Source organism: Gambusia affinis, linkage group LG15 (genome assembly GCF_019740435.1).
Source record: "Gambusia affinis linkage group LG15, SWU_Gaff_1.0, whole genome shotgun sequence".
Classification (NCBI taxonomy): domain Eukaryota; kingdom Metazoa; phylum Chordata; class Actinopteri; order Cyprinodontiformes; family Poeciliidae; genus Gambusia; species Gambusia affinis.
This window is the reverse complement of record NC_057882.1, coordinates 19,733,267-19,747,136: the sequence shown is the minus strand read 5'-3', so window position 1 is coordinate 19,747,136 and position 13,870 is coordinate 19,733,267. Positions and strand designations below refer to the sequence as shown.

General features: G+C 40.3%; 1 protein-coding gene across 4 annotated transcripts in view; it reads left to right on the top strand.

Moving 5' to 3' along the window:
• Positions 1-13,237, top strand: part of nova1 (NOVA alternative splicing regulator 1) — a 34,543-nt gene extending 21,306 nt beyond the window's left edge. For 3 of the 4 annotated variants that reach the window (XM_044141784.1, XM_044141782.1, XM_044141783.1), the window contains 2 exons: positions 3,653-3,819; positions 4,322-13,237. In XM_044141784.1, the coding sequence (XP_043997719.1) occupies positions 3,653-3,819; positions 4,322-5,341 (1,187 nt within the window). In that variant the 3' untranslated portion in view covers positions 5,342-13,237. Of the gene's footprint in view, positions 1-3,276; positions 3,363-3,652; positions 3,820-4,321 lie in introns of those variants that run through there. The other variant, XM_044141785.1, reaches the window with a different exon arrangement.
• Positions 13,238-13,870: the final 633 nt, after the last annotated feature.

The window sequence follows — 13,870 nt, the reverse complement described above, 5'->3', positions numbered from 1 at the left end:
GAAAGCTGGAGCTAGAGATGTGTGCTCTCCGGGGCCCTGACACATTTTTTTTTTTCTCCCCTCATGACAGCACTAGAACGAGCAAACTGAGCGGGACTCGATGCGCGCACACCTATCACCACAAAACTCCTCACTCTTTCAGACAAAAGCAAGGCAAAAGCTGATGCAAACATTTCAGGAAGTGAAAAAGCGGACAGAGATTATTGTGAGATCCAGAGAGTTTCATGTCCTCTTTGTCTCATCAACAGCAAGAGGCCTCTGCTTCAGCATTTAAACATCTTTGCTGTCCGGGAAGATGCAATGTCAGTCTTTGAAAGCCTTTGGGTTGCGTAGATGTGTAACTCAAAATTACTGTTCCAAGCAAAGCAACTTCCTCACTCAGCATTTAGTGTTGGAAAACCGAGGAAAATTCAATAAGCAGTATTACTCAAGGCTATGCATCTTCTAAGTGTGTTCTGCTTAGCTGAAGATGACCCAATTCATATTCTTCTGCATCTAAGGCAGCATGGAGAGAGGCCGACTTTGTGCATTTTGTTTTTACCTACAATAATGGAGGCTGTAAAATGGATTCTTAAACAAGAATATATCTTGTTTTACCATTTTCTGTAGTAATGTTTTAATATAAACAGCCTGTATGGTGGAACAGTTATTAGCAGTGGTGCCTTGCAGCAAGTACCGTAGGTTCTAAGTTCAAATCCTAGCCCTGGGTCTTTCTACATGGAGTTTGCGTGCTCTTGTGCTTTCGTGAGTTCTTTCCTGGCTTCGTCCCATTGTCCAAAAACATGCCAGGTTAATTGGTCTGTGTAAACTGCCCTTAGATATGAGAGTACAAGCATAGTTCTGTGTATCTCTTTCTTTGTGATGGACTGGTCACCTTTCAAGGGTGTACCTCTCACCCAACCACCAATGAGTATAGACACATCCTGCTCAACCCTACAAGGATGAGTGCCTACAGACAATGGATCAAACTCAACTCATTTTCAGAAAGTATAACATCCACACTTTCCTTTAGCACTTTAAAACCTAGAACCCTTACCATGTTTAACAGGTTGATGTTAAAGAAAAGGCCAGATTTAAAGAGCGTCATGTGTTTCAATTTAGAGGATGAAATTGAAAGTCCCCAATTTTTACTTGTAGTATTAGAAAGGCAGAGATATATCAAAGTGTGCAAGTCAGCTTGTTTCATAAAGCTAAAAAAAAAAAAACGCTAGAACACAAACAAAAAAACATTGTGGCAGTCAGTAAGTATTCTGAATTTATTTTAACTCGCTTGTGTTTGCTTCTGGATATAGAAGCTACGCTTCAGTTATATCCAGGTATTTACTCGCCTGAAGTTGCCGTATCCACCTGTATTATACAGAAGTACAGCGGAAAAATCATGGAACTGTCAAACTGTTTAGGAAGGAGATGGGTTCTGTGTCCCAAGTATAAGTATGTTTTAGTGCAATATTTGAATATCAACCCCAAAACAAATGCAAAGATGCTGGTTGACGCTGATAAGAGAGTCATTATGAGTCCTGCATTGATATGGGGGAACAGGAAGATATTGCTTCAAAAGCTATGTAAAACATCAGATTACATTTTGCAAATGTATTTAAGAACAAAGTTTTGAAATGTTTGACCAAGCAAACCTAAGAATAGTATGAAGTATGAGGACGGCATCATTATGTTACTTGTATTTTACTGCAAAAAGCACTGATGTATTCATAAAACACATGACTCCATGATGAAAGGACATCATGGATGGGAATAATGAAGCACCATCTTAAGCCATCAAGTCAAGCTTGAGCATATATGAGTCTTGCAAATATCCAACAACCTTAAGCAAAACAGAAAATTAGTTTCAAAGACATCAAAGTCAATTTTTAGGAGTGGTTGTGCAAAAGTCCTGATCTCATTCCCACAGAAAATTTGTGGAGAAGAGTTGAAAAAATGTGTGTGCCAGGAATGTAACCTACAAACTTAACTATTTGCACAACTTCTGCCTGGAGGAATGGGCCAATATTCCCGCAAACTGTTGTGAAAAGCTTATGGAGTGAAATTCAAAATATTTTACCCAAATTCTTCCAGAAGCTAAGAAAATATATAATATATATTTTATAATCCTTCCTGTAGGGAATTAGTTTCCCAGAAATATATTTTGTGTCATCCTCTCTCTCAACATTCAGGCCTTTAGAAACAGAAATAAGTCTGGTGACTCTTACAAAGCTAAAACAAGAAAAGTTCAGTCTGATTTAACCTCACAGTTTTTATACAGTATGTGTCTATTTTTGCTAACGCGACGGAAAACAGATCTCCATTTTCTGCTTATATTACAACCTGTATGGTGGAATATACAGGCTGTATGTATGTTCCACCATACAATATCACTGCGGCTCTGCCACAAGAAGTTAGAAAAATTTGAAAACTTCCACAAGTTGGATATGTTCAGTCATGCATATTGATTTCTCCAAGGTAACTGTTTGTCAGATACTTATTGTACACAACGTATTCATTGGTGTTGCTGAGGATGTTTTGTTTAAATTGGCTATTAATTTCCCCTGTAATAAATGTTTCTTTGGTAAGGAGTCCTAAGCTCCCAGTGAGCTGGCATATTGAAAATCAAGTCTACTCTCACTATGTGAGAGAAAGAAATAGAAAAGACTCTCCACAAATCCTACAGGAAGGATTATTTTAAGAAATATAATGTTCTTCTTGTCATCTAGAACAGAACAAGGAGAGAAACTCAAATACGCCTTGTGTTGTTTCCAATTTTGAACAGAGAATTTCTTCTCAGTTCTTGTGATGCTTAAACTGACCAACAGTCTGTCCACATCCATTATTCAACATTTCTGTAGCATAACACAAATTAAATCTGACAAATGCATTTTCTCTCTATTCATTTTAGGCTGTCCTGAGTGCATGTAAATTGGTAGATGATAGATGCAGACTTGTACAGCAGGCATGTTAAATATCATCTCATCAGGTGGTCTTTTTGCATATTATACTCAGAGTAGGAATCCAAACTTTTCTCTCTGGTTGCACACAGACATATGTCAAGCTGACACACACGCACACACACACACACACACACACACAAAGAAAATCTGTAGACGTCCTCCATTCTTCCAAAAGGACAGACAAATGAGCAAGAGCAAGTGCAAGATGGATACATAAAAAGGAGAGTGTTGTAAAAATTGTGCAAGCCAGTATAAAAGACTTAGTGTTGCATCACCTGTTTCCAAGGCTTGGTCCCTTTACCATGGCAACAGAATGCCAGTTGGGTCGTCAATGTGGGCGTAGAAAGAAGCCTGGAGGAAGAACAAATGTGTGTTTAGTCTATTAACGCTGCAAGGCAAGGACAGGCTCAGGATTACAGCACTGTAAGTGTTACATCATTGAAGAGGAATCCTTCTCCCCCCTGTGGCTTGCTAACTAAGCAGTGTTCACTCTTTCAGCTGTTTCTCAGTGGATTGTGTAAATGGAGAGAGTGAAGAACAGCTCCATTTAATGTAGAGAACCATTCATTGTATCAAAGACTTCTTATTATTAATGTAGATCTTAGTTTTGCCACAAGCAAATCCCTCAAATCTGTTCGCCAAGTATCCACTCAAGAGGACTGTAATTGTTGCCCATTGATCATGTTTGTCCTCTTCTGCCTCTTTTATCACAGGAACAACTGAAAGAGTCTGTCTGATACAGGGTACTGTCGAAGCCCTCAATAGTGTCCACAACTTCATTGCGGAGAAAGTCCGCGAGATGCCCCAGAGTGCCCAGAAACCAGAACCTGTCAGCATATTGCAACCACAGACGACGGTTAACCCTGACCGCGTTAAACAGGTAAGAGTCTGTTGAGTTAGCAACTAGATCCTTCAAAAGAAACAAACAGTTGCGAACTAATCTGGTATCTCCAATCCAGTAGTTGTCTATAATTTCGGGAACAGAAATGAAGTTTTTAAAGCAGCTGTCCTTTTCCAAGGGTTTCAATGCTTAATATCTCTAACAAATAGGAGTATTAAGGTGTGAAGCAGCTCCTGAACACTTTGGTTGTTACCTATCCTACTTGTTCTGTGGTCTGTGACCTACAGTGTGGTAGGGTCAGGAAAATGTGAGTGTATGGGGTTATTTTTACCTGCAGTCTTCCATAGCTAGACAGAACCATGTGGCAGTGTGGCAGCTGCAGCCTAAACCCCAGGGATTAACAAACTGCTGAGTAGAGTGAGGGCTGGTGTAGTACTCCAACTCAGTTAGAGAAACTCCTCTTATCTGTTTACCATTAATGCTGTGCAATCTTCCTCATATTTCCTGCTTTTGCTACCACAATCTTTCTATTTCTCTGCAGGCCAAATTGATTGTACCCAATAGTACCGCTGGGCTGATCATTGGTAAGGGTGGTGCCACAGTGAAAGCGGTGATGGAGCAGTCGGGAGCTTGGGTGCAGCTCTCTCAGAAGCCGGAGGGCATCAACTTGCAGGAGCGGGTGGTGACCATCAGCGGAGAACCAGAACAGAACCGTAAGGCTGTGGAAATCATTGTACAGAAAATCCAGGAGGACCCTCAGAGCAGCAGTTGCCTGAATATCAGCTACTCCAACGTCTCGGGCCCAGTGGCCAACTCCAACCCCACTGGCTCCCCTTACGCCAACACAGCCGAGGTGCTGCCCAACGCAGCCGCAGCAGCTGCCACTGCCTCCAGCCTTCTGGGTCAGGCCGGATTGACAGGAATGGGTGCCTTCCCTGCCGCCATGTCCAGTTTCTCTGGCAACGATCTGCTGGCCATCACCTCAGCCCTGAATACACTGGCCAGCTACGGCTACAACACTAACACCCTGGGCCTGGGTCTCAACCCCGCAGCTGCCTCTGGAGTCCTCGCTGCAGTGGCAGCTAGTGCCAACCCAGCTGCTGCTGCTGCAGCTAACCTACTGGCCTCCTACGCTAATGATGCCTCCAGCAGTGCTGGCCACCCCGCTACAGGCCTCGGTGGGTTCTCCCTGGGCTCACTAGCAGCTGCTACTGGAGCTTCCAATGGTTACCTAAATGCTTCATCCCCATTGATGGCTTCCTCCCTGTTGGCAACAGAAAAGTTGGCAGACGGAGCCAAGGACGTGGTTGAAATTGCTGTGCCCGAGAATCTGGTGGGTGCCATTTTGGGGAAAGGAGGGAAAACACTGGTAGAGTACCAGGAGCTGACAGGAGCCCGCATCCAGATCTCCAAAAAAGGAGAGTTCATTCCAGGTACTCGGAACCGTAAAGTTACAATAACAGGGTCGCCGGCCGCTACACAAGCAGCGCAGTATCTGATCAGCCAGCGGATCACGTACGAGCAGGGCGTGCGCGCTACCAACCCACAGAAGGTGGGCTAAAACGAAAACGAAGACAAAAGAGGGAAAGGATGAAGACAGAGATAGAAAGGAATTAAGAGAGTCAAGAAGAATAGAAAAAAAGAAATGTCCAAATATATGTTCAATATTTCAGTATCAAACGAGAGAATTACAGAGGGGGCGGGGGAGACAACCAAGATAAGTGTGTGTGATTTGTGAGTGTGTTTTTAGGACAGAAGTCCTGATGTTTTTTAAAAGTTCGTGTCAAGTCCTTTTGACAATGGTGATCAGAGTAAGCTGAACTGGTCCACTGCCAAGTTGCAGATTCAGGAGTGAGGCTGCGGAGTCTCACCCTCCTCTAAAACCTCATTACTGTTTTCATTTTGTTCTTTTTTTTTGTTGTTGTTTTTGTTGGATTTACGTCGGTTTGAGACCTCAGCTCCCGGTGAGCTGAGCGTATCAGATGAAGATCCGGCCAGCTAATCGAGCTGTTTTATAAACCTTGCTCTTTGTGCTCAATGCAGAAGGCATTGTTAACAGGGGAGAGGTTTTATGACAAGCACCTGAGCTCATCTCAGCTATTTAGGGCAGCAATCCAAGTATAATTTCTTCACAAGCAAACAAAAGCGCATCTATGTTGACGTGTGTCGAATTCTAGCTCATTTCATAATTGAAATGACAAAATTTGGGTATCTTATATTTTCATCCTTTAACTTATTGACATAGTCTCATTCAAACATAAGTAGATTATTTAAACCTGTAAATGCAGGTTGATCTGAATGTAAAAACAATTTTAGCCTGTTGCTTTTTTTCTTTCCAGGGATCAAACATTGTGTTGCAGTGAAAGAAATGTATAACTCAAACCCAGTCTGAACTGTGCGCTTGCTGTCTGCAGGTATAGTTCAGGGGTTGAAGAAACAATGTGAGAGGACAGAGGAGACACACAGGAATGTATATCCATATTTTAACACAGACACACATAGAGAACGCTCCCACAAACGCACAAACACTAGAACATCATTTCATATTCAGCCACTGCTACAAACACAAAGAAATATGTTGTTGACAAACCCTTTCTTGGTGCTATAGGCTTAGATTTGTACCTCCTGTACCGTGGAATTCAAACGTTTCCACAACTTGAGTTTTTACTTGATTTGAAGTAGCTGACGTGTCGTCCAGCCATTGGTAGCCCACTGGATCTGACCCGGCTTCTCACCTAATGACAATTGATTGATTTCAGAATTTTGTGAATAAAAGCAGTCCGGCTGTTCCAATAAAAGTCCATTGTTTTATAATATAAGCCGAACATCCCGCAGTAGATAACACCAGACATACTTTTTTGCCTTAGCCAGACAGTTGTAACACCCAAGAATTATCTAAAGGCTCAGACTTCCTGAAAGCAGTGGCAGCTCGCAAAGAGAACAAAAGTACTACAAAAGCATTTTTGATAAGAAGAGCTGTAAGAACCTATTGCTGTGAACAAAGAAACTATTGCCTTTTCTGTAAGGGTACCAAATAGTCCAACGTGGAGCAGAAAACTTAGTTTTTGAGTCACTTTTCTGTGAGAAATGCTTCCTAATTGACATGATGACAAACGAGAAATTTCTGCAGTTCATTTAAGCAGAATATTATTGTTCCCAACGTACGTTAATGCTCGAGTGGAGCAAATAATGAAACATGACATGTTTTTGGATTGTTGTCTTTTTTTGCCACTTGTTTGTCTTGACAGTGACAGGCCAAATGTCTGAAGCACTCCAAGATTACCTTGCGTCCCCCTGTGTGCTGCTATCCATAGCGTTCATCCTGAGTCTGCTGGCTCTCTAAAGACTGCACTGTGAGGCATTTAGACCACAATGTAAAGTGTGTCTGTCCTGCTAAGGGTGTGAATACATCTTTATATGCACATTTATGTCACAAGATCAAAACCAATCTGCAGAGCCGGCCCAACGCTCCAAACATGACCATCTTTTACGGTTGTCTTTATAAGGTTAACATATCAAGGACATGTCAATTTTTTAAAAAAACGTTAGCATTAAGCCTCCATCCCAAGTTTTGTTGACAAACCTTCATCCAAGGACATAGCATAAGTAAACTACTTAGAGCTCCAAGGCCAGCAGGGGACCCCAGAGAGCACTTGACTTCCCAAAGCGTCAAATATGTCTCAGTGTTTTGAAAGCATGTTTATCTTTAACGTTGCTCTGAAGAATTTGTTTTAAGTAGCAATTTCTAAGAGTTTTAAATTCTTTAAAAATTTTAATTAAATATTGTCTTTAAAAAATGTATCTATTTTTAAGATCTGACAAATGTAGTAATTGAAGTCGTGTATAGAGAAATGTTCTTTGTTTGATTCTAACAGTAGTTGTGGAATGCAATTATTCAAATTAATTTGAAGTTTTCTAATTGATATTGATTCAATTTTTTTAATCAGCAATACTTGGCAAGTTTGTCAAATATAATTAATTTTGGCTTATGACTGAATCAGTGAGTAGATTTCTACATGTTTTAAATGATCAGGTCAGATATAGATTTGTTTTATTTGGCTCTGAAGTCTAGGTGTAGGCTGCAAGTTGCACACAACCAAGACCTCCATCAATGTTCACCAAGCTCACGCAACATTTCCTGTTCATTGACTTTAGACTTAAGGTGCACTACTGCCTCCTACTGGGCTGGAGGGTGTGCAACAGTGTTACCAATGTGCCAAAAACTTAAGAGAACTTTTAAATCTGCAATTAATGCATTTGTCATTTTTTTACCCACAATTTTATCTATATTTAATCAGAATTAATATGATTAAGTGCTAGTCAATGGTCTTGATTCTAGTTTTTTGTCTATTTTTTTCTTTGTCCTGCTTTTGTCTACGCTGGTGCCTAACAGACAAATAATGTGAATAAAGTATATAAGTTGAACGTCGAGCAAAACACACTCTGTGATTAAGAAGTAATTGTTGTCTTATTACTAAAGAATGAACAAGAAAACAATCAAGCTTGGGCAGTTTAAAGAGGTGTTATTGGTGCCTTGGTGGATGGGCTTAACTGGAATTGGGCCCCAAATGAAATTCTGCTTGGGGCCCCATACGGTCTTGGGCCGGCTCTGCCTGACTGCACCAACAGAGAGGATTTCTCCACACATGTATTTATTACACCTGCGTCTTTTGACTTTTTCCCTTTACTAAATTTACCCATCTACTGACCCAACTAAACCTCCCCGGTCCTCGTCCGTCTACCTCCCTGTTGCTCTAAGGGACATTTCCAATATAGTCACCATCAACCCAAGCTCTATGATCAGCTTCCTTAACGCAAAGCTGTGAGGGTTGGTGCTGCCAGTTTTCTGGAGAATCTGATGAATGGACATTTTGTTTTTTGACAAAACATGTGTTTAAAAAAAAGGAAAAAAAAAAGAAGTAAGCAGATTACAAACTACTTTCAAGCAACTCTTTGTGTGTCAACATTCTGTGTGGCAATACAAGCAGTGGGCCTTTCTTCCCAGCTCAAGTCTCTTCCTTTCACTCTGTGCTTGGAAGGCCTCACAGTCATCCATAACTACAATCTGGCCACCTGTGAAATCATTGCATAAGAGAACCTTTTACTGCCCAAGATTTTAGCATATAATAAGATAAAAGCACAAAACAAGGGGGTGTTTTATCAATGCAACTGGACTGTTGGACTCCAGAGAGCTTCTGCTTCAGAACTCCCTGATCCATACATTGTGCCAAAATCTGTTTCCTCTCCCTCCCATTAATTTTCCTCTTCTTCCTGATCTTTCCGTTCCCCTACATGTCCTCTGTCTGCGTTCTGAGACTCCTCCTGCGTCCCCAAGCCGCTCCGTCTGTCCTCCTTCCCTCTTCCTTCCCTCCTGCACTGTATTCTCCCCCTCTTTCTCCTTCCTCTTGTCTTGTCGTCTCATGGGCGATGTGTCGGACGTGCCGTGGGTGGGAGTTATGCACTACAGGTCGTAGGGGTATGAAAATGTTTTCCCGGGCCGCAGAGTTCACAAGGCTAAAAATGCACAGAAAACACCTGCCTCCAAAACTGTGACACCCACCAAGACCAACCAGCAAACGTTAGCTCAAAAGTGTCAAATTTTTCCTCAGCGGGAAGAACGAAGGAAGGTTTGGGGGATAGATTTGGCCTTTTAAAAGAACAGAAAAAATTTTAGTTTGCTGTTTGTTTTGTTTTTGTTTTGTTTTTTTCAAAACTAAAAGGCAAATCTTGGCAGAATGAATATTAATCCGATGGCTGAGCTCGAGCTCTAAACAAAATATTTTGGACAGAATGCATAAGACACATGAGAGAGAGCAACGTGGGAACTTGTTTGTGACCTCAAGCCGAAACAGTGACATCCTTTATGCATATCCTGTTATCTGAAAAATGACTAGAGCTCATTTCTGTGGAATACAATATGTCACGTCATATGATCTATATGTACTTTATTGTAGCTATTCTAGTTTGTAGTCCAAATGCAGTCCAGCGTTGTCAATACAATGTGAAACTATGTTATATTTGTGTGGATGATGAGAGTGCCAACTAAGCCTGACTAAGATTAGCTTCGCAGTTTGTTTGTGCATTATGATGCCTCATCATCAAGCGGTGGTGTCCATATTTCTGTCACTGATTATTTAGTTTGACAGTAAGAAAAATGTTAAGAATATTGGAAGCAATATAGTAGCATGTTGTCCTGTTTTGTGTTTTATGTCTGTTGTATGAACCTTTGAAATTACTAAGATTTTGAATGAATAGGTTTACATGTACTTCTTTTTGTAAGTTATGAAAATGCTGCTATTTGATAAGTAAACTATACAAAAATATTTTAGTGGAAAAGATGTCTGGTCTGTTGATTAGAGACGTGCTCCGACGGGGTGGAGCATTAAGCTGAGGTGTATAGAACGCTATACAGTATTGGTAAGATAGTAAAAGTAATAAATAATAGACTCCATAGTATGACCTGTGCCAAACTAGACCTCCGCAGCTTCTGAATTTGTAGATGTGCGATCAAATGTTAGATATCAATAACTTGTTTAGAAGTGCTGATCAAGTGCCAATCAAACACTTATCTTTTAAGTTAAGAAAAGATAATCAAACACATTACTTAAGAAAACAAAGGACAAAGAACTTTTTTGTGCATTGTTTTATCCCATAGGTACATAGAGTAAGAGTTAAAGATTGTGATTTTTATGGATCCATGTTGTTTTACACTCCATGCATCCCTTGTGTGTTCGTTTGACCTGTGGCTTAAGTACCGCTGTTTTCTCACAAATGTCTCTATAGGCCAGCATGGACTAAGCATAACATGTTATAAGCATCCATAACATAGCCATTAACAATCAAACGATGTGTTTGTGGAGTTCGGTGTTATCTTTTTGCACGTCTTCTATTGCATGGTATCAAAGTAAAATTATGGAGGAAAAAAAATGGGAAAAAAAAAAAGTCTAAAAATTTTGCGAGGAGTCTCGCAACATTCAGAGACATAAACGCTGCATGCAGTCAAATGTATATCTCTTTGAGTTGAACTCACCTCATGTTGAAACTGTTGATCTTTATGTTGTGAGTTGGGAGGGAGCTCATTATCGTCATGTTGGCCCGAAAAGAAAAAAAAAAAGACACAAACATGAACACGCATCTGAGATTGGATTTCTCATGGGTCGAATTCATCTCTCTAACATCATCTGAGAAGATTTTGTTTTTATCATTTTTTTTCTTTCTTTCTTTCTTTCTTTCTTTCTTTCTTAGATCCAGAGGAGGATTACAAATGTGAAACAAGCAAACGTGAAAATGTTACTCAGTGCATTGGCTCTTTGTGTTTTTTTATTTTATCACAGCTTGAAAGCCCAGATCTAATCTAATGAATGTACTCATTTCTTCTTGTTTTCTTTTTATTTATTTTTGTAAAAAAAAAAAAAAAAAAGTTTCGTTTTTTTTTTGGGCGGGGGGTTTTGTTGAATGTCTAACTGTCTTTAATGTAAATTCACGGCAGGAATGTCAACTACATGTAAATTTAATGCGTTTAAACAGCTCCGGTCAGGTAGGCCTCAGACGGCCGCAGTCATGAACCAGATATGCGAACACAACTTCCGATTCGCTGTCAACATTTTCCTGTTTGTTTGGTGTTGCATAAATGCACTTTATTGATGGGTGGGTGGGAAATGAGGCAAACCGTGTTGGCTTTCCACAACCATGTTGTTGTCATCCTTTGTTCTGATTTAAATTTATTTTACATTTTTTTCCGTGTTGGGTCTCGAGAATGACGGGAAGGGCTGGAATCTCAGACAAAATAGAAAAGTAGCACCTGTTTCCTCTCTGTAAGGCTTTTCTGCCACATTCCCGGAGGACTGATCTCTACACTCGCGTCCACTTTGGTTTTAAATCTCAAATTAGGATATTTTTGTTTTGTTTTTTTTGTTTGTTTTCCCAGAAGATTTGAAGTGAAGGGTAAAAGCTGATGTTACAATCAGATCTGAGAGACATCTTTGGCACCAGCAACACGAAGAGCGACTCTGCCGCCTCAAACGGAGGAAAACCACAAAGGAAAAGCTGTGATTGGTTAAGGCCTGCTTGTATCAATGATTTATCCGTTTCATCATTGCGTGTTTCGCATCTGAGCGCCAGACCAATTGGCAGCGTCATTCCAAAGGTGATTTTTGTCAGTTTTGATTTTCACTCCAAACGTGTTCTGGACATTCATCCCCCTTCACACGAAGGCCAGGACTAATTTTGAAACGCTACAAAACTGGCTACGGCTGCTCACTCCTCTCTTTGAACCAATTCTACCTGAGTCTCTCTCTCTCGCTCAGTCTGCACGATACCACGATTTGTTTCATTACACCGAGAACCTGCAACTGTGACCACCCTTTAAACGGGTTAAGGCTTTTCTGGGGGGGGGGGGACAAAAGGATTCTTTGCCAACCAGACATGAGGCCATTTCTGTGTTTGACCCTCAGAACCTCCCATGGACTTTGTTGACCTTCTACATCCTCAGAACTCATGTGTGTGTTGGAAATTGAACTCTGGAAGACTGTTCTGTTTTTTTCCTTTGACTGAACGCTTGCTTATGTGTCAACGTAAGGGAAGCACATTTGTACTTTGCAAAAGTTCTCATGTCTTTAGGTTTTGGGATTTGCTTTGACGTTTAACCTCCGTTCACTCCATCTCAGACAAAAATGGACTGACAGCATAAGATCAAATATTTCCGGCTTGAGCAGAGTGATGTTTCGTTCATTGGGTATATTTCTCTTCGATACTACAAGCGAGAACGATTCCGTCTTCTCTGTTGTGACAAATGAGGAGAATCTGTGAAAGTCCGCAGTGTAAGACTACCTAAAGGGCTTTCTCTGAGAGCATTTATACGAGTCTCTTGAATGTGGTTTGGAAAGAAAATGCCTTCTTGTGCCATTGTAAGGGAGAAAAAAAATGAGAAAGCTTTTTGTCAATAAGAGTGCCAAATAATTCCACACTGAGCCAAAAGGCAGCCAGCCGTCGTAACTCTTGGATCTGCGGGACGATCCAGTTCCGGTTCCGCTTCCCTATAAAAGGAAAAAAACAAAGAACAAAAAAAAAAAAACATCACCCTATTTGTGCAATGTTGGAGCTGACGTACCATTATTGTTATGCTGCCAGTCTGTTTTCTGCTTTGGTCAGAAACATCTCAGAAGCAGGATATTTTCTATAAAAAGATAACGGCTACTACGGTGAGGGAATGAGAGGATTAATTACTCGTCATTGTTTCTGTTTGTTTCTTTGAGCATCACTCATAATAGATTTAACGGTAATGACTATTTAATGTAACTGTAGTACTGTGTTTGTAAAAGAAATTCAGTGAGTTGTGTTCTATGACTCGTGGACTACCAGTGAAGTCAGCATTTCAGTGTTAATAATTGAATTGTTTTTTAAAGATTATTTTTGCGACGGCAACAAAGAGTCATTATAAATGTTCATTTTAACATCACTTGTCTTCTGCTTCCTTTTTTCCTCTGACTCCAGCGCTGCTGACATGACGTGAAATAAAAGGAGAGGGCAAAAATCTAAATGGCAAACATTTATTTTATACCTGGTTTTTATACAGTGCCTTGGAAAAAGGATTCATGTGCATTTCACAAGTTTTGCATCGTCTCACATTTGCCCATCACGACGGCAAATTTTGCTGGACCATAAATTGTCCCAGAAGTTATCGCAATAAATGATAATGTTGTTTCTAGACCTTTTTCGAGTAACATGGTGGCGATAATTGCAAATAAACATCTAACACTGGAACATTTTAAATATCCAAAATAAATAAACAAAAAAACTGAAACGACACAATGAATTATGGCGTCTCTGTAAACAAAATTGTTCTTCACAATAAGGGCTAGTTGAGATGAATGCACCAGACCGAAGGCTTTGTCATCCGGTTTTTGGTAGAAAGAGAAAAGGAAAGAGAAAATGATAAATTATGCAAATGGAAATTCTCGAGTTTGTTTTAATTTATCATGCGATTAATTAATTTATTGCGACAGGCCTCGTTACAACCGAAGGTATAATGGAATTTATTGGGGGTCACAAAGTGGCTCATAATTCTGAAGAACAACAATGGCTTTTACTT